Raw genomic sequence first — 25,228 nt, 5'->3', positions numbered from 1 at the left:
TTTGATAGGGGATGTCAAATTAAACACCTTTCAGCCATGAATTTTCAATCTTATTTTATTTGGCAACCAGTTTCAGTGTTTTACTACATCATCTTCAAGCCCCTGACCAAGGTGCAAGAAGAATCTACCTCAAAACAGAGCCAGCAATACTGGTATAGTAGATATCTGCTTGCTACAGTGAACACTTCACTTTGGCAGGTGATGGTCGATGTTTTCACTGTAGCAAGTGGATATCTACTAATACCAGTATTGCTGGCCCCTGTTTTTTTTATCACAACCGAGGTAGATTCTTCCTGCATATCAGTCAGGGGCCTGAAGATTGCATAGTACACTGCTGAAACTGGTTGCCAAATAAAATAAGGTTGAAAATTCATGGCTGAAAGGTGTTTAATTTGGCACCCCAAAACGTACTTGCATTGTTCATATTTCATGTTGTTACCAGCCTTGGTAGGGTATATAAGGGGGGCATGAACAATGTCCGATGTTGAATGATCACTGGACATAGAGGTGCCACATACTCATGTGGGACAGCATTATTTGCACCTGATGCAGTTTGAAAGTGGCCTCATTGTGGATCTCCATTTGGTCAGCTGGTTGAATTGTGCAATATTCGTATGTGTGAAGCATTCAGATATGATAGTGGCTCAATTTTGGACTGCTTGAGAACATTAGGCTAGGCACATTCAGTATCATGTTTCTGGTCAAACACCTCAAGTAAGCACTGCAGTATTGTGCACAAAGCAAATTGTCAGTCCTTAATATCTTTGCCTGCCATCAGCAGATATGTTATGAACCCCTGCAACATTCTGTGTTATCCCACATCATTGCTTGAGACTTGCAGCAGTCACACCAGGGAATTACTGCCCCATGCATAGGCTGCTGTTAACACCACAACATGAATGGATGCATCTGGAGAAGTGCTACGACCAGGAAGCATCATATTTGCTTTCCTAAAACTGAAAATTACATTTGGATATTTTGTGGGAGGGAAAAAACTTGAAAAAAAGAAAGAAGGACGGCATCATTTACAAGACGTTGTGGACAACACTGAGCTCATTAAGCAAGTCAACTAAAATAAATGTTCTCGGACAGCTGGGCGTATAGAAAAGGAAGACTAAACAAAACCACATTAAACAAAAATGAGTGTGTACTGATGAAAAATTTGTACTTACCAATAACATTTCCAAATCTTTTTCCTTACTGTCATGTGAGATACCATGTTGTTGTGCTGAGAAAAACTTTTTGACCTTTCTACATATCTGAACTTTCCATTTTCTTTACCGTTTCTCTCATTTTTTTTATTTATATGGATATTTACAGTGTACTATCTTTACATATCACAGAGAGAGACTGCATAAAAACTCTGAACCACAAATAATGATGTATGTATCAAAAATTCAAGATCTTGCTTGAACTTCATTGTATTCTCTTTGTTTACATTTCAATGATTCCTGCCACCACCGAAGACAATTTTGTCAAAATACTGCACCTACATTCTCCTGTTAGTATTTTACCCAGCAAAGTTCTTCTACAGGATTTATAAAGAAAAGAATTATATAAAGCACGTTCTCATACGCAAGGTGACATTTTTAGAAAACCTCAACAACTGAAAACTTTCATTTTTTCTGTACACAGAGTAGGTAGTTTTCACTCCCACCTGCAGCTCCTTCAAACAATGGAAATTGAGAGCCAAAGACCCTACTCATACCACCCTATTTACTTGATTATAAGACCAATTTTTTTTTCCAAATTAGTCAATCGAAATCTACGGTGTCAGCTTATATTCGGCTATAAAACTATTGCTGCTGAAGTTTGACATTTTTACATTGTTTAATAGAGTGACATACAGGTCATCTTAACTTGCACATCTAACTTGAGCTATGAGATCACATGCAGATTTATTCTGAAGAATTTGGAAGGGTAGAAAGGCTAAACAAAACTCATGTTCAAACCGGTTCGAAATTTCCTGATACGTCAAAGTGCTCAATGTAGCACTGACTTTGCTTGTTCAATCTCACGACATTTGACTTGCACAGCACTAACGCAAGGGATGCACAATAAACTATGGGCTACCCATCACGACAATTTAATGCTCTGCTTAAAATCTGAGAATTTTGTGAAACTCAAGACGACATAGAATTTAACATTACCATCTTACAAACACTTGTGTTATTTGAACGGTTTTGCAATAAAAGTTCTCATACATGTATGTATTTTGTGTACAAACATTTATGGCACACTATAAATAAAGTTAACATCAAATGGCGAATAAGGTGTCCTTCAAAAAAACGTTACCTGATTCAGAACACAAGTCCATATTTTATTTGATTAGGGGATATTGTAATGATTTAGCATGTGGGTTGCAAATAAGAAATTGGGTTGCTGTTCATGTATGAGAATACCAGTTAAAATGTTACCACCTTTTAATCAGCTTTTGAACAAAATGGTGATACTTAAGAACTTCGAGAGTATACACTGCCTGACAAAAAACATTTAATCCACAATTAAATGTTTAAAAAAAATAAATCATGTAATTGTTATCACTATAATAAATTACAGCACCAAGACTCGTCATGGAGTCAGTACTAACAGAAGTCACTACATCGCGGGACAAGGGAAAGTTTGAGAATTTCACTGAATCATGATTGGAATCTTTTATTTAGGTATTAGTTGGTGTTGTTACTTATGACCTGCAATCTAGTTGTTCAAGCACAGCACTGTTGAAGGGCTGGAGAGGGAACAGTGATACTGGCATGACTCAGAACTAGGACGTGTGGGAAGAGAAGTAGTGAGGGCACAGCAAATTATGTCATGCTGCCAACCATGGAGAAACTGCAGTTTGCTTGAATCCATCTGAATTGACTTTAAAATTGAATGAATACACAACAGCGGCATACATTTCCACAGGAGACTGCAAAAGTCTAGATAGAGGCCACTGGCATACTTATGTGTTTCCTGCAACGATGTTATTGAGGTTCACCTTGAGGTATGACAGGAACAAAACACTGTGTGTCAGCTGCTGGTTCTGTGCAGCCAGTGAGAGAGTGGCAGGCAGATGCTATGTTTGGAAGCAAGGAACGTTGTAACATTTTTACATCAGTATAGAAGCAAATTCCAATATGTATTCAGCAAAAAATAGTTGCGTTCTAAGGTTCCACTGTAACCAGTCTCAGGTACTGCAACAATCCGCAAGAAACAATGAAATACTTGTGACAACAAAGATATAAATTTCATAAATGTGCTGTTAGGATGGTGATTAAAAATAGCAATAGCACAGATGCCAGTATTAGTAAGCGTAAAATGTAGTGAAGATAAAAATTTATGTATACCATTTCTTTTTACTTTATTTATTCTTGTATTGTCAAAATGTAGACAACCAATAAATGGATTAAGTTTAAAACAGGTGTACCTGGTAATGCTAACTTTTTTCACAGATACTCAACGACAATAAAACAGTCTGCAATTCTGGTATGTCAGAATATGTTGAAAATAATTTTTTCTCAAAGAGCCTCATTAACAAAAAGAGAAGAAGAAGAAGAAGGAGGAGGAGGAGGAGGAGAAGAAGAAGAAGAAGAAGAAGAAAGAAAGAAAGAAAGAAAGAAAGTGGGTGTTTCATCTTTTTCACTGTCGTCTCGAGCAAATACAGTATACCAAATTTGCGAATTCCTAGAAGCACAAAATATTCCTGTCTTAGTCTTCATGTTTATTAAAATGAAAAACTTTCATTTTATTATATCTTGATCCTTACACATAGGAAGCCAAAGAAAGAAAAGAAGGCCAATTCATAGCATTAACTCTTTCCAGGGTGACAATATTGTACCTACCACTGTTTTAATTGTGTCTACATTGGACAAGTGTAAAAAAATTGTGATTGGTAAAGAAATGCAAATAATTAATTTCAATACAAATATATGTTAGATTTATATTTTATTATATCATACTGCAATGCATTTTGAACTTGCTTTGGTCATCTTCAGGACTCATGGAATACGTAAGTTATTTCAAAAATACAAGTTACTCTGAAATCAAACTAAAAACAAATACTGGGCAACGACGACCTAAAGCATTCTGGGCAACGACGACCTAAAGCACGTAGCAATGTTCTGTTGGTAAGGTGGCAGTGGTGGTAGAAGAGGGAGCAAAGGAAGTACAGCTAAGAAAGAGATAGCCAGAGAAAGTTTGTTGTTGGACCACCAAAGAACTTATGTTCTGCAAATTGTAAAGAACGAGAGATGGCACACTGAGCTGTCCACAATAATAAAATTCCAGTGGACTTTATTGTCATTTCTGCCCTTCCTCCTGTTTCCATTGCCAGCAACTACCGTATTTACTCGAATTTAAGCCGCACTCGAATCTAAGCCGCTCCTGAAAAATGAGACTCTAAATTGAGGAAAAAAAAAATTTCCCGAATCTAAGCCGCACCTGAAATCTGAGACTCGAAATTCAAGGGGAGAGAAAAGTTTTAGGCCGCACTTCCAAATCGAAACAAAGTTGGTCCATTGTAATATGAGACACAATGTAGGTTGAATGAATGACGATACAGCTGTAGTAGTTTGGTTCGAGTCGTAAGCTTAGCAGTTAAGCTTTACCAGGTAGCCGTTGTTATGCGTCAGGCGCTCCGTCCTTATTTATACGCTCCGTCCTTATTTATTCGGGTACCCTTCCTTTTTCACGTGCTTCGTCGTGTTTGAATTGATTGCTTATTTTTCTTTGATCTGACAAGTGCAGTTCTCTTTGTTATAGGTGTTTCCGTCACTCAAAGCTGAAAATGCATTACTGTACTGTGTCATCCATTGTTTCTCGCATTCTGAAAATGAGGGTTCACAGCCTGACGCCACTCGCGGCATGGCTTGCTTTTGTGCACGCTACCGCCGCTTACAATTAAAAAAAAACAAAGAGAGGAATCGTCTCATTAGCGAAACAATGACAAGAGACTGCTATTCGTTGCTACTTACACTGCTGCTTTCTTTGATAATGATCAACAAGAACCAAATAATAGACTGCGTATGCTAGAAGATGTTCTGAACGAGAATTTAGCGAAAATTTTTTCCGTTTGAAAATCTTTGCAGACGCCTCTTTAGTACATTACATTATGCACAGAAATTAGAGTCATCTTAAATTTAAAAATCTAGTCAATTGCCGTGCTTCATTTCTGACTGTATCACTATTAGGCATAAGAGTAATACGATTATAAACATGACATGGTATGTATATTCTTCCGCATCTGCTGTTGTCTCACTCTAGTTCCGTAGTTTATTAGACGGACAGGATTTAAATGAGATAGCAGCAAACACGAAAGAATACATGGCAAAATGTTTATATTCGTATTATTCATACGGTGAAGAGAATACTGTATGTGATTCACAATTCATAAAAGTTCCTATTAGCAACCATTTCTTCTCACAGTTAGGAAAAAATTCAGAAAGCAGAGTTGGCCATATTGACAAATATCCCACTTGCCAGTCGGATTTTCGTAGTACATTGAAATGCTGCTACGTTCGAAGAGGAACAATACGAAATTTGTATTTACTTCGTTGGATAATGTATGAAAATGCAGTGGTCGAAACTCGGGGCGGAGAAAAAAAAGCTCGTCTTCCACCTTTTTTTTTATTTATTTACTGACGCAGTGGTTTTGGTGCCAGTATTTGTCTTTGTGCCTGCGAAGCATGCATGCATGCGTAGCGCTACATATATTCGATGACAGAAGTTAGTTGTGGCGGCACCTACCAACATTTTTCAGAACTTCAGCTTACTTTGCACTCGATTCTAAGCCGCAAGCGGTTTTTTGGATTACAAAAACCAGAAAAAAAGTGCGGCTTAGATTCGAGTAAATACGGTATGTAGGTAACATTCTACATACTTTAGATTACGGAGTTTTATTGTTTGATTGAGGAAATTGCATTTCTGGTAAGTAACTGTGTGCACATAATGCTCTTTGTGCATTATGTTTTGCTGTTGTGGTCTTCAGTCCAAAGACTGGCTTTATGCAGCTCACCACACTACTCTGTCCTGTGCAAGACTATTCATCTCTGAGTAACTACTGCAGCGTACATCCTTCTGAATCTGCTTACTGTGTTCATCTCTGGGCCTCCGTCTACAACGTTCACCCCCCACCCTTCCCTCCAGTACTAAATTGGTGATCCCTTGATGGCACAGAACGTGTCCTACCAATTGATCCCTTCTTCTAGTAAAGTCTTGCCACAAATTCCTCTTCTCCCCAATTCTATTCAGTACCTCCTCCTTAGTTATGTGATCTGCCCATCTAATCTTCAGCATTCTTCTGTAGCACCACATTTCGAAAGCTTCTATTCTCTTCTTGTCTAAACTGTTTATTGTCCATGTTTCATATCCATACATTGTTACACTCCATACAAATACTTTCAGAAAAAGACTTCCTGATACTTAAATCTATACTCAGTGTTAACAAATTTCTCTTCTTCAGGAACACTTTCCTTGCCATCACCCGTCTACATTTTATATCCTCTGTTCTTCCAAGTCCTTTGCTGTCTCCGACAGAATTACAATGTCAATGGCAAACATCGAGGTTTTTATTTCTTCTCCCTGGTTTTAATTCCTACCCCAAATTTTTCTTTGGTTTGCTTTACTGTTTGTTCAATGTGCAGAATGGATAACACCGGGGATAGGCTAAAACCCTGTCTCACTCCCATCTCAACCATTGCTCCCCTTCCGTGCCCCTCCACTCTTATAACTGCCATCTGGTTTCTGTACAAATTATAAATAGCTTATCATTCCCTGTATTTTACCAGTGCCATCTTCAGAATCTGAAAGAGTATTGCACTCAACATTGTCAAAAGCTTTCTCTAAGTCTACAAATGCTATGAACATATGTTTGCCTTTCCTTAAACTGGCTTCTAAGGTAAGTCGTATGTCTGTATTGCATCGCGTGTTCCTACATTTCTATGGAAGCCAAAATGACCTTCCCCGAGGTCTGCTTTTACCAGTTTCTCCATTCGTCTGTAAGGAATTTGCGTTAGTATTTTGCAACCGCGACTTATTAAACAGATAGTTCGGCAATTTTCACACCTATTAGCACCTGCTTACTTTGGAAATGGAATTATTATTTTTCTTGAAGTCTGAGGGTATTTCGCCTGTCCGTACATTCTGCCCACCAGATGGAAGAGTTTGGTCATGGCTGGCTCTCCCAAGGCTGTCAGTAGTTCTAATGGAATGTCATGTACTCCCGGAGCCTTGTTTCCACTTAGGTCTTTCAGTGCTCTGTCCAATTCTTCACGCATTATCATATCTCCTGTCTCATCTTCATTTACATCCTTTTCCATTTCCATAATATTGCCCTCAAGTACATCTCCTTGTATAGACACTCTATATAGTCCTTCCATCTTTCAGCTTTCCCTTCTTTGCTTAGGACAGGTTTACCATCTGAGCTCTTGATACTCATACAGGTGGTTCTCTTTTCTTCAAAGGTCTCTTTAATCTTTCTATAAACGGCCTCTATCTTACCCCTAGTGATATATGCTTCTACAGCCCTTTACATTTGCCTTTAGCCATTTTGCACCTCTTGTTGATCTCCTTTTTGAGACATTTGTATTTCTTTTCACCTGCTCCTTTTATTGCATTTTTATGTTTTCTCTTTTCATCAATTAAATTTAGTATCTCTTCTGTTACCCAAGGATTTCTACTAGCCCTCGTCTTTTTACCTATTTGATCTTTTGTTGCCTTCACTATTTCATCTATCAAAGCTACTCATTCTTCTTCTACTGTATTTCTTACCACTGTTCTTGTCAATCATTCCCTAATGCTCTCTCAAACTCTCTACAACCTCTGGTTCTTTCAGTTTATCCAGGTGCCATCTCCCTAATTCATACCTCCTGCAATTTAACAACAAATAATATTAACAAACTAGTCATTTAGTTAAATTCTGTAGGAAAAACCAAATATGTGAAATTAAAACAAAGTACATTTACATTCACCAAAACTATGAGAATTTATTTAGTAAGAAGTACTTAACAAGCAATTAATCTTTCAAAATCAAAACAAGTCTCAAGAAAGAAGATGAAGACTGAGAAAAAGGTCAGCACTCCAGTATTGGATGTAAAATGACACTGGGAGCTGAGCAGGTGGAAGAGGGTGAAAGAAAAAACGAAAATGTGCAAGGAGCACAATCCAAGGGTAATTCAGATTGTTGCACTTTGGTGGAAGGAGTGAGGAATCTAATCAAATCTTACTTTAAATACAGACAAAATAGGTTTAAAGTGTAGAATAGGAAAGAGTTGTCATATAGCCAAAAAACTGACAATCTATACCATCTAACTATATTATCACTCATTTCTGTTAGTTGATCTATCTTTCATAATCACTGCTGTTTTTCATTTTTTGTCATACTATTGACAGCTTTAATTCACAGTGCTAACTTCTTCCATCTAAAAATGTATTCTAGATACCTTCCATTATTCTTCATTTGGTATTTACAGAGGCAGACTTACACCATTTTCAATCTTTTTTATGCAATTATATGCTAGTTGCGTCACTAGTCACAGAAGAAGGAATTATTATTTTCAAAAACCTCAATATAATCATTTTTCAGAAGAAATTTCCACCATTTGACTATCCACTGTTCACTTATTTTAGACAATCAAGGTTTTGTCGATGACATGTCCCAAACAGGTCACACATATTTCAAGACTGCTCTTGAAAATGGCTACAAAACTGAAATCGTGACTGTGTAAAATAAATGAATAGGTAACACCCAAAAGGCAGAACTTTCTTTTAATAAGTTCTATAGGATTCTCCCATGAAAGAAAGAGCAGTATTTCATGTAACTTCTTGCAAGTATTCATATCAATTTGGCAATGGTACATACATTCAATAAAGCAGTGGTGTACCTCCTGTTTAATATAGATAACTTCCATTTTAGCATCATTTTCCAATTTTAAATTATAGGAACAAAAAATAAACTTAAGTGTTTCTTCTCAAATAAGGAGACTTACTTACAGAAAATATATTTTTATTTGACAATAATGTTGTTCTTACAGCATTTTAAACAAACAAGACATCTCGTACAAAATTAAAATTGTTTTGATTCAAATAGCTTAATGCCTGCATAAAGAGGTATACACACAAAAGAAAAAATAAATGTATATACACAAGTTTAATAGCATGCATAAATGGCGTATTTTCTCTAACATTTCAGTGCTCTGAGAAACTTCTGTGCTGCTAAACTCACTGCAGTGTTCTATTTCATCAGAAATGTATCAGTACTACAGTGCATCGATCTCCACGCAGTCAGGCCACTTTTGGTTTCAAATTTTGACAACAATAAGTAAGGAAACATCTGCTGCAAGCTTTCTACATCTAGAGTCTGGATCATTTTTGCCCATGTCATTCAACCAAATACAAGCTGTAGTTAAGGCAGTCTCAAGTTCATCTATACCTTCAATGCTGCCAACACAGACTACTGAAGCACCAACACATCTCACAACAGCAAGACGCACACGTGACTGAGGATGTTTGTGAAGACTGGACGCCAGTGCTAGAAGCTCCACACTTATACGAGGAGCAACTGGACAATTTGTAGTGCACAATGTAATTGATGCCAGACAATGCAATATATGATCTAACATAATGCTGTCACTATTTGAGGATGACAGAATATTTGCTGCTTGGATATTATGAACTAGTGGGAAAAAAAATGACCCTGCTACAGCTGAAAATTCATTTTTATGCTCAATAGGGTTACGTCTTCCTGATGCAAATATTCTAGTTTTTCCAGTTTGTTCTAATGCTTGTTTCACTAAGAGATTCACATTATCATTACCTAGCCTTCTTTTTAACTCTGAAAGAGTTGTTGCTGATCCTGTCAACACTTTGAGAATAAAAGTAAGCCTATCAAATGAATACCGACCCTGTTGTATGCCAAACTGATGACCGAGATACTCCGCCAAAGGAGCTGGGTGAGCCACTACAGCAGCTACAGAGGCTGTGTATCTCAACTGATCAAAATCAGTCGTAGAATACTTGTCCTCCATATTGATTAAAATTTCAAGAAGATCTACTCCCAATGATATGTCATCTCCAGGCAACTGCTTTTTTATGAGACTGTCTGCAACTTTCAGAGCTTCTGTATAACTCTCAATATCATCACCTTCTCTCAAAATATCTAACAGATCTCTCAAGTACTTGGGACGCTTTTTCTCTGACTGCTTCAAATCATCACACATTTCATATGGAATCAGGTCATCATCACTATCCAATACACTTTCTTCGCTGTCACAAGCTGCATTATCAATTATTTCTTTTTTAAAACTGCTGTCCTGCTGAGGAAAGCCCTGCTTTTCCTTTGACACTATTTCTTCAGCAAAAAGTTCAGCTTTTCCTGTCACTTTTTCCATTTCACATTCTACTGCAAGCTGACTTAACATACGATCACCCACACATTTACCAAGAAATGATTTGCATGTACATTCAGTGTTCATATTTGGTGTGTCTGTTTCACACTTATTTTTCATTGCAATAACTTGATTTTCTTCTTCCCAAAATTCTACACTCATCACAACATGCTGTAATTCATTAAGAATGTCGCCAGCAGACTTACCCAAGCCAGAGTAATCAAACTGTAGTTCATACTTTCTATCATCATTTCGTCCTTTTGCAAGGGTTTTAACAACAGTTTCAGCAATGAACATGCCAAGCACTCTAATAACTTCATCCGAAGACTCTAAACGAGCAGGAATACAGTGAATCATTTTCATTTCTATACCTGTTGCCTGCAGATCAATGGAACCTAGACTCAGTATACACGCTAATAATACCTTGGTCATTGCTACCTGAGATTCAAGTGGCATCTGGAGTACATAAGCATGATCACCCCATGCATTTAGAACATCAATGGTTACAGTTTTAAGTAGTGATACATCTGACAGTTTTAAATATCCTGCAAGATTGATAGCCATTCTTTCACAATTTACATTAAAATATCCAGTTACCATTGGTGCTTTACATGCCAAAACATATCTCCAATCGGCAGAAATGCAAACCACACGAGTCAGAATTCTGTGTACTGTCGCTGGTGACTGGCACTGTGTAAGTAACATTACTCCCCACAACTCACATGCCTGTCTACTTAAATGACTCATTAGTTGTCCTGAAACCAAAGAGAAAGTAGTATCCTCACACCAGCTTTCTAAAATAGTAAGTAAAGAAAGTAGTGCAGGTGACTTTCTTTGATTATTGAAATGTACAAAAATTTTGGACAGTAAATCTGATAATCCTTCTATCCTGAAGGAAAGGCATCTATTTGCAACAGCATCCACTAGAAAATGCAGTGTATGAGCTACATGTACTACCAAAATCATGCAATAATTATCTGGATAAAAGCATTCCAATGTATTGTCCTGTAGCTTATTAGCAACTCTACTTGGTAATGATACCAACAACTGAAGTGTTTCATCCCACATAAATATGTCTTCTTTATCCAAAAGAGGATCTCTTCCATTTCTTATACCTACAGAAGTTGTATCCACTTTACAATAATCCAGTATTGCACTTCTCAGAGATGTACATTTAAGCAATTTCTCCAACAAAAAAACTATGTATTCACATTTCCTACTGGGTCCCTTCACATCCTGTAATTTACTGACAAGTACTGAAAGTGCACTATGGAACATTGACAGCGGTGCACCATCAATGCAAAATATTTTTGAACATGTATCACTAATGTCCTTGGCAGCACAACAATCTGATAGTACTAAATCTAAAAGTTTCTGCAACAGTGATTTATACCACACATTTCTGAATATGTAAAAGGACTGTGTTTCTGTATCAATGTCACAAAATTTCTGAGGTGTGTACTGTCCAGGGAAATGTTTCAGCAGTTCTTCACAGTTATTTTTCAATGTCATCGATTCTTTTTCATTTCTGATTGGCAATGAATTCAGTCCAAGTAGTACACGTTCAACCACTTCCATGAATGACAATGTTTCTGTCCTGTGTCGTTGCTGCATAGATGCCACTGCTTGATTTTTGAGGTAATCTATCTGTTCCACTTCTTGTTCTGCAGATACTTGATGCTCAACACATGCAGGCATAGCTGGAATGTCAAAGTTCATTTGCTGTTCTACACAATACAATATACTTATTACTTCTTTATCACTACTTCAAGCAAAAATGATGCAGATGTTTCTCAGAAACAATAACACATTATGAAAATTTTTCACTTTACAAAACAGTAATAACAAAACACTTGAAGAGAGAGAGAGAGAAGGAGGAGGAGGAGGAGGAGAAGAAGAACAAGAACAAGAACAAGAAGAAGTAGTCCCTTATTGAATCACAACAACTCACTGTGCTATGTGCTAAAGAACACGGACTAAGATATTTGTGTGTGTGTGTGTGTGTGTGTGTGTGTGTGTGTGTGTGTGTGTGTGTGTGTGCTTTTGATCTTTGCTGTGGATTACAACATAGTTCCTAAGATATGAAACACAAAATGTACTTCCATCTCCATCATACATGAAGAAAACTAATATCTGTTTCACCTCTTATCTTCACTACACGTGGTTACACCTCATCCTAATGTATCACTCCCCACCCCACCCCACCCCCTTCTCCCCTCAAGGAAGCAACTAAGTTGTGAAAGCTGCAACAGTTTCTTGTTACGTCCTGTGGATCTATTAACAGTACCAAGGATTTAACATCAAAGCTAAGTACTGTCCAGCAATTCTGTCTCTTACTTTTATACAATGGAAAATCCAGGCTGGAAGGTAACAATATTGTGAATAGGAAAGCTGCTGCTCACCATATGACAGAGATGCTGAGTCGCAGATAAGCACAACAAAGAGACTGTCACAAATATAGCTTTCGGCCAGTAAGGCCTCTGTCAGAATTAGATGGCAAACATAAACACACACACTCATGCAAACGCAACTCCCACGCACATGACTGCAGTCTCAGGTGACTCAGTTGCCTGAGAGTGCAGTCACGTGTGAGTTAGTTGTGTTTGCACAAGTATGTATGTGTGTGTTTACCATCTAATTCTGACGAAGGCCTTACTATATTTGTGACAGTCTTTTTGTTGTGCCTATCTGTGACTCAGCATCTCCACCATATGGTAAGTAGCACCTTTCCTTTTTACAATATTCTTAATTTTTATAGTTCTATCAAGTAATTTTCCTTTGATACAATAAACCAGTAACACTGATGTACTTTACAATCCAATTTTTACAGCTATTAAATATCAATAAATGCTCTTTATGCCTATTTCTCTTTGATTCAATATAAAATATCAGATATATTCCAGAAAATTACTACCGTATTTACTCGAATCTAAGCCGCACCTGAAAAATGAGACTCGAAATAATGGAAAAAAAAAAATTCCCGAATCTAAGCCGCACCTGAAATTTGAGACTCGAAATTCAAGTGGAGAGAAAAGTTTTAGGCCGCACCTCCAAATCGAAACAAAGTTGGTCCATTGTAATATGAGACACAATTTAGGTCAAATGAAAGATGATACAGCTACAGTAGTTTGGTTCAAGTCGTAAGATTAGCAGTTAAGCTTTACCAGGTAGCCATTGCTATGCGTCAGGCGCTCCGTCCGTATTTATATGGGTACCCTTCCTTTTTCACGTGCTTCGTCTGGTTTGAATCGATTGCTTATTTTGCTTTGATCTGATAAGTGCCGTTTTCTTTGTTTAGGTGTTTATGTCACTCTAAGCTGAAAATGCATTACTGTACTGCGTCATGCATTGTTTGTCGCATAATGATCAACAAGAACCAAATAATAGACTGCGTATGATAGATCATGTTCTGAACGAGAGATAGGCGAAAATTTTTCTCCGTTTGAAAATCTTTGCGGCCGCTTCTTTAGTACATCAAATTCTGCACAGAAATTAGTCATCTTAGTTTTAGAAGTCGAGTCAGTTGCCGTGCTTCGTTTCTGACTGTATCACTATTAGGCATAAGAATAATACGAATATAAACATGACATGATACGTACATTCTTCCGCGTTTGCTGTTGTCTCACTCTAGTTTCGTAGTTTATTAGGCAGACAGGATTTAAATGAGATAGCAGCAAACACAAAAGAATACATGGCAAAATGTTTATATTCGTATTATTCTTATGGTGAAGAGAATACTGCATGTGATTCACATTTCATCAGGTTCCTATTAGCAACAATCTTGCCAGTCAGATTTTCGTAGTACATTGAAATTCTGCTAAATTCGAAGATTAACAATACGGAATTTGTATTTACTTCATTGGATAATGTATGAAAATGCAGTGGTCGAAACTCGGGGCAGAGGAAAAAAAAGCTCATCTTCCACCTTTTTTTGTAAAAAAATTTATTTACTGACGCAGAGGTTTTGTCGCCAGTTTTTTCTCTGTGTGAAAAAGGTTGCCTGTGTAGCGCTGCATATGTTCGATGGCATAAGTTAGTTGTGGCGACACCTACCAACGTTTTTCAGAACTTCCGCTTGCTTTACACTCGATTCTAAGCCGCAGGCGGTTTTTTGGATTACAAAAACCGGAAAAAAAGTGCAGCTTAGATTCGAGTAAATACGGTAAGTAGTTCCAGATGAAGTAAGTGTCAAAGAAAAATTCTATGTAATCCTGCTCAATTTATGCATTATTATAGGATTCATGTTCAAGTAAGTTAAAGAAAAATGGTGTATTATTTTTCTCTGAATTCATACTTTGGTAACAGCAGTAGGCATGACAACACCGCTACCCAACACTATTGTTGCAGATGCTACACAGATCAATTATGTCTTGGTAACAACCAGGGAACCCAACTCCAAGAGTGGAACGAACCCGCCATGTTAACTGAATTACAGGAAGCAGAGGATCCGCACACACCTAGATATGCACATGACAATATACCCAGCAAGTGGCTAGCTGTGCGTATGACAACTCTCAGGCACAAGCACAAGGCTAGGTCCGCACAAGCACAAGGCTAGGTCCGCACAAGCATCACTGACCTCCTTTGCTTACTGCCACCTGCTGGTAAATACCTCTGTCAGTAGGTCTGCCCATATGACAATGTGTGCACCCTCTATTGCAGGTTTCTGAACCACTACACTGTCTACCCATGCCAGACCATCTGCCTTCATCGGAACTTCCACTGGTGAGGATACCGAATGTACGATATTATTTGCATCAAGAAAACACTACAGAAAAAGAATTTCATAAAGTATTGCTACTGCCTGTTTATAGGATTCGCTGTTAAAAATTTGTTACTGGGAAAGAATTACCAATAGCTGAAGAAAACTGTATAACTTAGAGTAGTTATTTTTAACATTTTCCGTAACTTTCCAAAACAGCACTACATCTTCCAGAGAACTTTAAATGTGAACATTTTAGGTTAGGCTTTACCATGATTGTTATTGACATTAAATGAAACAAAAAGTTTACTGTTACTAGTCACTGTTTATACACTATTTATTTATCTCCATGACACGTTTCAAAGGTTTAAACATCCGTCATCAGGTGATTTACATATGTTAGTATGGTGTGTGTGTGTGTGTGTGTGTGTGTGTGTGTGTGTGTGTGTGTGTGTGTGTGTGCACGCGCGTCATTACTATTTTTTGGAGGAACATTTGGCACTGTCTACTGAGAGATACTACAACATCCTACACATCCAACCTAAAGGCAAAAAACTAGACATCTTTGAAACACTACAAATGTACAAACACCACACAAAACAGCCTGAATATATCTTAAATGACAATATTTACAATAGCATCATCTCTGTTGTCACCAACTGCCTACATTAGTAAATTTGAGCGCGTGTGCGCGCGCACGCACGCACGCACGCACGCACACACACTTTTAATACTAACAGTTGTACATTATGGAGGTTTAAACCTTTGAAATGCATCGTGGAGATAAATAAATAGTGACTGGTAATAGTAAACTTGTAGTTTTATCTAAAGTCTTCAAGTGAAACAAATCATACTTCCCCACTTAGTGTGTTCTGGTCTGAATGTTGTTTTTGTTTCCGTACTGAAGCAAAACATGTACTATATTTTATAACATTTACAAATAAGTAACAAATTCTCCCCCCCCCCCCCCCCAAAAAAAAAAAAAAATAAAAATAAAAAAAGCACACACAAACATATAGACAATACATCAAAACACATACAATAAATGGTCAGTACCAATATGCACAAATAATGCTGTTTAACAATATAAAATTATGAAGTCTTACCAGAAACTGTTAGTCCAGTGTCCAAAGGATTGACAGAAGGTACACTATTCACTGTAGAAGCTCCTAAACTACTGCCAAAGGCAGGTGAGCTGAAGCCACCCAAATCTGTTAGGAGATCAGTATTGGATTGTTGAGCACCTGTAAATATGGTATAACATTTACCTATCAAGGCTAAATGCATGTGGCATGTGATCAAAGGAAAGCATAGGGGAGGGGCATGGGGGGGGGGGGGAGAGTGTGGGAGAATAATAAGGGTTTCTTCCCTTTCCATTTGCATATGGAGCATAGAAAGAACGACTACTTAAATGACACACTGAGAGTTGTAGTTAACCTTACTGTGTCTATTCCAGATTCTGCACTTATGTCTGGTTCCTGAAATTTTTAGTATGCTTTCAGAGCATAGTTTGTTTGTGTCTTAAAAGAGTCTGCCAGTTGAGATTTTTTGGCATTTCTATTACTTTCTCATGGATTAAACATAACTCACTATTCATGCTTCACTTCTTTGAATAAATTCGGTATGGCCTGTTACAATTATCCGGTATGGATCTTGCACACTTGAGCAATATATTATGATGGGTGGCACAAATGTTTTATTAGTAATTTCCTTTGTAGACTAACTGCCTTTTGATGCTACAAACTAAACAGTCTGCCATCTGCTTCATCTGTGACTGAGTCTACGCAATTATTCCATTATGTATCACCATAAATTGTTAAATACAGCCATTTGTACAAATTGAGCGAATACAATTGTGACGCAAACATTGTAGTCATGGGTACTACACTACTTTTATGTTTTTGTGAAGTGCACAATTTTACTTTTCTGTACATTTAAACCAATTTGCCAGTCTTTGCACCACTTTGAACACTTTGAAATCCTATCAAGCTCTGACTGAACATTAGTGCAACTTTTTCTTTTTTTTTCAGGCACTAGTTCTTTTCAGACAACTGAATCATCAGGAAAAAGTCTGAGGTTACTATTGTCAGCCAGATCACTAATATGCAACATGAACAGCAAAGATCCCACACGTCCCTGGGACACACCAGAAGTTACTTCTCCATCTGTTGGCGACTCTCCATTCAAGATAACATTCTGTATCCTCCATAACAATAAGTGCTCAATTCAGTCACAAATTTTGCCTGATGAGATTCAACTTTTTTCTAATAAAACCTTCGTATGCAGCAAAATCATATTTATATCAATGTTTTTTTTTTTTTTTTTTCAGAAGTCATGGAATGCTGAATCCAACTGACAGCGAAATCTCTAGGAAAATGGGATTTTCATGTTTTCAGAATCAATGCTTTTAGCACGGAAGAGGTCATTCTGCTCAAGATACCTCATTATGTTTGAGCTCAGAATATGTTCTATGATACTACATCAGACTGACATTAATCAGACTGGGTGGGTGGTTTTGTGGATTGATCTTTGATATATTATGCTTAGAAAATAGGGAGCTCCTCAGCAACAAATTCTGTATAAATTCTAAAACACACGCTATCAGGCTCTTGTGTTTTGTTGAATTTTGAGAATTTCAGCTGTTTCTCAATGCACTGACACAACACTAATATTTTAATCACTGATCTTTGCAGTTGTGCAGTACGTAAATAGTGACAGTACTTATCATCTTCCTTTGTAAAGAAAAATTAAAACAAATTCAATCATTTCTGTTGTTGTTGTTGATTCATCATCATCATCAACATCATCATCATTTAAGACTGATTATGCCTTTCAGCGTTCAGTCTGGAGCATAGCCCCCCTTATACAGTTCCTCCATGATCCCCTATTCAGTGCTAACATTGGTGCCTCTTCTGATGTTAAACCTATTACTACAAAATCACTCTTAACCGAATCCAGGTACCTTCTCCTCGGTCTGCCCCGACTCCTCCTACCCTCTACTGCTGAATCCATGAGTCTCTTGGGTAACCTTGCTTCTCCCATGCGTGTAACATGACCCCACCATCTAAGCCTGTTCGCCCTGACTGCTACATCTATAGAGTTCATTCCCAGTTTTTCTTTGATTTCCTCATTGTGGACACCCTCCTGCCATTGTTCCCATCTACTAGTACCTGCAATCATCCTAGCTACTTTCATATCCGTAACCTCAACCTTGTTGATAAGGTAACCTGAATCCACCCAGCTTTCGCTCCCATACAACAAAGTTGGTCGAAAGATTGAACGGTGCACAGATAACTTAGTCTTGGTACTGACTTCCTTCTTGCAGAAGAGAGTAGATCGTAGCTGAGTGCTCACTGCATTAGCTTTGCTACACCTCGCTTCCAGTTCTTTCACTATGTTGCCATCCTGTGAGAATATGCATCCTAAGTACTTGAAACTGTCCACCTGTTCTAACTTTGTTCCTCCTATTTGGCACTCAATCCGTTTATATTTCTTTCCCACTGACATTACTTTCGTTTTGGAGATGCTAATCTTCATACCATAGTCCTTACATTTCTGATCTAGCTCTGAAATATTTCTTTGCAAACTTTCAATTGAATCTGCCATCACAACTAAGTCATCTGCATATGCAAGACTGCTTATTTTGTGTTCACATATCTTAATGTCACCCAGCCAGTCTATTGTTTTCAACATATGATCCATAAATAATATGAACAACAGTGAAGACAGGTTGCAGCCTTGTCTTACCCCTGAAACTACTCTGAACCATGAACTCAATTTACCGTCAACTCGAACTGCTGCCTGACTATCCATGTAAAGACCTTTAATTGCTTGCAAAAGTTTGCCTCCTGTTCCATAATCTTGTAGAACAGACAATAACTTCCTCCTAGGAACCCGGTCATAATGCCTTTTCTAGATCTATAAAGCATAGATACAATTCCCTGTTCCACTCATAAGACTTCTCCATTATTTGCCGTAAGCTAAAGATCTGGTCCTGACAACCTCTAAGAGGCCTAAACCCGCACTGATTTTCATCCAATTGGTCCTCAACTAATACTCGCACTTTCCTTTCAACAATACCTGCGAAGATTTTACCCACAACGCTGATTAAAGAGATACCTCTGTAGTTGTTACAATCTTTTCTGTTTCCATGTTTAAAGATTGGTGTGATTACTGCTTTTGTCCAGTCTGATGGAACCTGTCCCGGCTCCCAGGCCATTTCAATTATCCTGTGTAGCCATTTAAGACCTGACATTCCACTGTATTTGATGAGTTCCGACTTAATTTCATCCACCCCAGCCGCTTTATTGCACTGCAATCTATTGACAATTTTTTCCACTTCCTCAAATGTGATCCTATTTCCATCATCATTCCTATCCCATTCTACCTCGAAATCTGAAACATTACTGATCGCATTTTCACCTACATTGAGCAACTCTTCAAAATATTCCCTCCATCTGCCCAAGGCATCCACAGGATTCACCAGCAGTTTTCCTGACCTGTCCAAAATACTTGTCATTTCCTTCTTACCTCCCTTTCGAAGACTGCTAATTACACTCCAGAATGGTTTTCCAGCAGCTTGACCCATAGTCTCCAATCTCTTTCCAAAGTCTTCCCACGATTTCTTCTTCGATGCTGCAATTATCTGTTTGGCTTTGTTTCTTTCTTCAACATAACTTTCTCTGTCTACCTGGGTTCTGGTATGTAGCCATTTTTGATATGCCTTCTTTTTCCTTTTACAGGCTGCCTTGACTGAATCATTCCACCAAGCTGTTTGCTTCATCCTACTTTTACACACTACTGTTCCAAGACATTCTTTAGCCACTTCTAGTACTGTGTCCCTGTACCTTGTCCATTCCTTCTCCAATGACTTAATTGACTACATTCAACTAACTGGTACCTTTCTGAGATCGCTGTTATGTACTTGTGCCTGATTTCCTTATCCTGAAGTTTCTCCACTCTTATCCTCCTACATATGGACCTGACCTCCTGCACTTTCGGCCTCACAATCCCAATTTCACTGCAGATTAAATAATGATCAGTGTCATCAAAGAATCCCCTGAATACACGTGTGTCCCTCACAGCCTTCCTGAATTCCTGATCTGTTATTATATAGTCAATGACAGATCTGGTTCCCCTGCCTTCCCAAGTATACCGCTGAATTTTCTTATGTTTAAAAAAGGAGTTTGTGATTACTAAGCCCATACTGGCACAGAAATCCAAGAGTTGTTTCCCGTTCCCGTTGGCCTCCATATCCTCTCCAAATTTACCCATAACCTTTTCATACCCTTCTGTTCGATTTCCAATCCTGGTGTTAAAGTCACCCATGAGCAGAACACTGTCCGTGTCCTATACTCTAACAATTACATCACTGAGTGCCTCATAAAAACTATCCATCTTATCTTGATATGTCCCTTCACAATGTGAATATACTGACATAATCCTAATTTTCTTGCTAGACACTGTCAAATCTATCCACATCAGTCGTTCGTTTACATACCTTATTGCAACTACGCTGGGTTCCATTTCTTTCCTGGTGTAAAGCCCTACACCCCATTGGGCTATTCCTGCTTTGACGCCTGACAGGCAGACTTTGTATTCTCCCACTTCCTCTTCTTTCTCACCCCTTACCCGAATGTCACTAACAGCTAAAACGTCCAGCCCCATCTTACTTGCAGCCTCTGCCAGCTCTACCTTCTTCCCAGAGTAGCCCCCATTGATATTAATAGCTCCCCATCTCATTACCATTTGTTTGCCAAGTCGTATCTTAGGAGTCCCTGGTTTGTCAGTTAGAGGTGGGACTCCGTCACCTTCAAAGGTGCGAGGCATTTTGCTCTGATTATTGTCAGCATCATATTTAGAGTACCAGGGAAGCAGGTTGCTAGCCTTACTTGCCCCGAGTCCCATTGGGTTTTACCCCTAACGGCTGAGGGACTAACCGGTGGATTTGGTAGTCTTTGCCGTATGAGCACAAAGGTGACCATGACTCAGAATATGACCGGGATGCCCAGCCTTATTCCAAAGTAACTGGTATCCCGACTGTCGGGACCACTTACTTGGCCACTCATACGTTGCCCGTGGTTCATGAACTAGGACATGACTACAGGAACCCACACCATGAACCACCTTGTGTTGCTACATTCAATTCTGCTGCCTCTGTTATCTACACATCTGGACACGAGCTTTGGAGCCACTTACAGCCTACACATATGACTAGAATTTGTATAGATTTTTTAAAGAGATTATTTGATAATGTTCAGCTACTGCAGCTTTTGAAGGCTTCACACACTGCTCTTCTGACAGCTAAACTTTTTGCATTTACCATCTCGCTGTCCTAGCCCTACTCTTTGCTTTACACTTACTATGCAGTAGTTGCTGTTCCTTTAACAGTTCCTTCATAAAGATTGCACATCATGCAACGTCTCTCCCATCATAAACTGTTCTACTAAATACATACCTACATCCAGTGCTTGATATACTGCTCTTTCAAACTTCAGCAACAGTTCCATGTGATCGTGTCCAGAAGTAAATGTTTGAAAGGTTTCTCACTGAGGTATGACACAGTCAGTTTGTCCAATTTGCTGACCATGTAAACCTTGATTTGTTTCAGCTGCCCTTTGTACTTTGGTAATCATTGTTGCTTCAACCGCTTCACATCACTAATACTGGTTTCAAAGTTGACATGCTTAAAGAGGTCATATATATTTCTTGCTACCACATCTAATGTACAAAGAATGTTCAGTAAGACTGGCACTCCTTTTCTAAAAGCTTTATTTCAGAAGTTTAAAATTCCAATTTTTGTCACCTTCAACATATTAGTCGACCACAATATTACTGCACATGGGAGTTAGGACACTTCGGTTGGCTTATTGTAAGTTTTTATTATGATATTTCACGACACCAAAATGAGTCACTTGATAGTATATGCACAACTTTCCTAACAGCATTCACACAGTGTGATGCATTTTCCTTAGTCAACATCATTCTTGTTTACTGTAACATTACAGTCTGTTTCTGACAATGGCCAAGAGAGGCCAAGTGCAAAATAACATGATTGAGTAGTACTCCTACTCAATATCTACATCTACATTCATACTCCGCAAGCCAGCTGACAGTGTGTGGCGGAGGGTACCTTGAGTACCTCTATCGGTTCTACCTTCTATTCCAGTCTTGTATTGTTCGTGGAAAGAAAGATTGTCGGTATGCCTCTGTGTGGGCTCTAATCTCTCTGATTTTATCCTCATGGTCTCTTCGCAAGATATGTGTAGGAGGGAGCTATACTATTTGTCTCCTCGGTGAAGTTATGTTCTTGAAACTTCAAGATTAGATTAGATTAGATTAATACTTGTTCCATAGATCATGAATACGACACTTTGTAATGATGTGGAACGTGTCAGGTTAATAAAAGATGTCTGTACAAGATATTACATTACACAAAATATTGCATGACACTAATGTTTAAGTTGTTCTTGTACAGTACACCGCTTTAAGAAGGGGGGGGCTAGTTCCTTCACGTACTCTGTGTAGAATTGAAGTGGTATCCCATCAGGTCCAGTGGCCTTTCCTATTTTGAGCAATTTTAATTGTTTTTCTATCCCTCTGTCATCTTTTCGATTTCTACCATTTAATCATCTGTGCAACGATCTAGAGAAGGAACTACAGTGCAGTCTTCCTCTGTGAAACAGCTTTGGAAAAAAAGACATTTAGTATTTCGGCCCTTAGTTTGTCACCCTCTGTTTCAGTACCATTTTGGTCACAGTGTGTCTGGACATTTTGTTTTGATCCGCCTACCGCTTTGATGTAAGACCAAAATTTCTTAGGATTTTCTGCTAAGTCAGTACATAGAACTTTACTTTCGAATGCGTTGAACACCTCTCGCTGAGCCCTCCTCACACTACATTTTGCTTCATGTAATTTTTGTTTGTCTGCAAGGCTTTGGCTATGTTTATGTTTGCTGTGAAGTTCCCTTTGCTTCCGTAGCAGGTTTCTAACTCAGTTGTTGTACCACGGTGGCTCTTTTCGATCTCTTACGAGCTTGCTTGGCACATACTTATCTAATGCATATTGTACGGTGGTTTTGAACTTTGTCCACTGATCCTCAACACTATCTGTACTTGAGATAAAACTTTTGCGTTGAGCTGTCAAGTACCCTGAAATCTGCTTTTTGTCACTTTTGCTAAACAGAAAATTTTTCCTACCTTTTTTATTATTTCTATTTATGGCTGAAATCACCAATGCTGTAACCGCTGATTCCCTGTTCTGCGTTAACTGTTTCAAATAGTTTGGGTCTATTTGTCACCAGAAGGTCTAATATGTTATCACCACAAGTCTGTTCTCTGTTTAACTACTCAAGGTAGTTTTCAGATAATGGACTTTAAAAAAAAATTCACTGGGTTCTTTGTCCCTGCCACCCGTTATAAATGTTTTAGTCTGCCAGTCTATATCTGGTAAATTAAAATCGCCCCAAAACTATAACATGGTCAGAAAATCTACTTGAAATATTTTCCAAATTTTCCTTCAGGTGTTCTGCCACAACAGCTACTGAGCCAGCGGGCCAATAGAGACATCCTGCTTTAACTGTGACCTTCACCCAAATGATGCGCTTGTCCCAGTCCCATGGCACTCCTGCAAAACATGGTGAAGGCCATTCTTTGCCATGTATCTAGAAATTGTATGTGTCAAAACAACTTTCCTTGAGGTCCGTTTTGGCACTGCGGTGAAGGAAAAAGTGTAACAATGTCAAATTTTGACTGTAAGGTGGATGGGGTACCATAGAGATGCCTTTTCTGGTCAAAATTTCTATCACAGTCTGTTTCAGATGAACACTAGCATTATTCCAATGAAGGTTCCACTATTAAACAAATTATTTACTCTTCTTTTGAATGTGATCATTAGATGGCTCAAGACCTGCCCATAGTATGCTGCAGTGACTGTAACACCTTTTTCAACAGAATCAGCATACAGCATGTCTTTGTAATAGAATGATGTTATGACAATTACCTTATTCGCTGCCTTCAGTATACATACTTTATGGTGGTGGTTGACCATGTTACATCCACTCCATGCTACTCCATTTCATTTCTAGGTCATAACAATGGACCCTCATCTCATCAGCAGTGATGGTATTTTGCCACAATGCATCATTAGACATATGCAAATGTTCCTTTGAAGAAAAATTACTAAAATCTATCTTCAATTTATCACGTCACAGAAGCATTTTTGTTCAGGTGAAGACACAAAGCTGATCACAAAACTCAGATGTTTTGGAGATTCAGATGATTCAAAAATGCACTGATATTTTCATTCACTGCTGCAACTCAACAGAGAGTGAAAGAATGAGACACTGTGGGGAAACTGCCAAGTTTAGCATCCACCATAAAGCTCAAACATGCATAGTCAAATTGTAGTGTTTTCTCTTTAATTTACTGATTACACATTATTTTAGTCTTATTAGAATTGTATTTCCACCCCTCGTCCACAAAATAGATACATTTCTTTCGTCCTGGAGTTTGAGTAATATGTACCTTCTTTCTCACTTTCCCCAATCCATCCTTTTCTCCTCCCTGAGGAAGGAAATAATAACTCAAAAAATAGAATAGTGTCATGTACTTTTAAATGTGCCTATCAGCACTATTATCTCACATCCCGAAGAAAAGTTAGGTTAGGTTAGGTTACGTTGTTTGGGGAAGGAGACCAGACAGCGAGGTCATCTGTCTCATCGGATTAGGGAAGGACGGGTAAGGAAGTCGGCCGTGCCCTTTGAAAGGAACCGGCATTTGCCTGGAGCGATTTAGGGAAATCATGGAAAACCTAAATCAGAATGGTGGGACGCGGGATTGAACCGTCGTCCTCCCGAATGCGAGTCCAGAGTCTAACCACTGCACCACCTCACTCAGTCCCGAAGAAAAGTAATGGCCAGCAATTGTCTTTCACACTTTTCTAATTTCCTTGAGTGAATCTTCCTTTTGTTATGAAGATTACTTTCATTCACTTCCATGCACACAACTATTACCCAAATAACATAGTTATTGCACATACTGACCATTTACTAAAACAAGTGTACTCATCATAATTTCCTTATGTCTACACAGATGGCAGACAAAACATGTTCGCCACGCAACATTTTCTCAGAGAGTGATTTTGGTGATGGCAGTACATTTAT

At 38.4% G+C, this 25,228-nt stretch overlaps 1 protein-coding gene across 2 annotated transcripts in view; it reads right to left on the bottom strand.

Annotated features, from left to right (window-relative positions):
• LOC126175160 (clathrin interactor 1) overlaps positions 1–25,228 on the bottom strand; it is a 201,940-nt gene that overhangs the window by 61,585 nt on the left and 115,127 nt on the right. The window contains exons 10-11 of one of the 2 annotated variants that reach the window (XM_049921744.1): positions 16,173–16,310; positions 9,005–12,064 (exon numbers count right to left, since the gene is read on the bottom strand). In XM_049921744.1, coding sequence (XP_049777701.1) covers positions 9,279–12,064; positions 16,173–16,310 — 2,924 coding nt within the window. In that variant the 3' untranslated portion in view covers positions 9,005–9,278. Of the gene's footprint in view, positions 1–9,004; positions 12,065–16,172; positions 16,311–25,228 lie in introns of those variants that run through there. The other variant, XM_049921745.1, reaches the window with a different exon arrangement.

This window comes from Schistocerca cancellata, chromosome 3, assembly GCF_023864275.1.
Source record: "Schistocerca cancellata isolate TAMUIC-IGC-003103 chromosome 3, iqSchCanc2.1, whole genome shotgun sequence".
In the NCBI taxonomy this organism is placed as follows: Eukaryota; Metazoa; Arthropoda; class Insecta; order Orthoptera; family Acrididae; genus Schistocerca; species Schistocerca cancellata.
The sequence above is the reverse complement of the archived record's forward strand: the minus strand, read 5'-3'. Positions and strand labels throughout refer to the sequence as shown.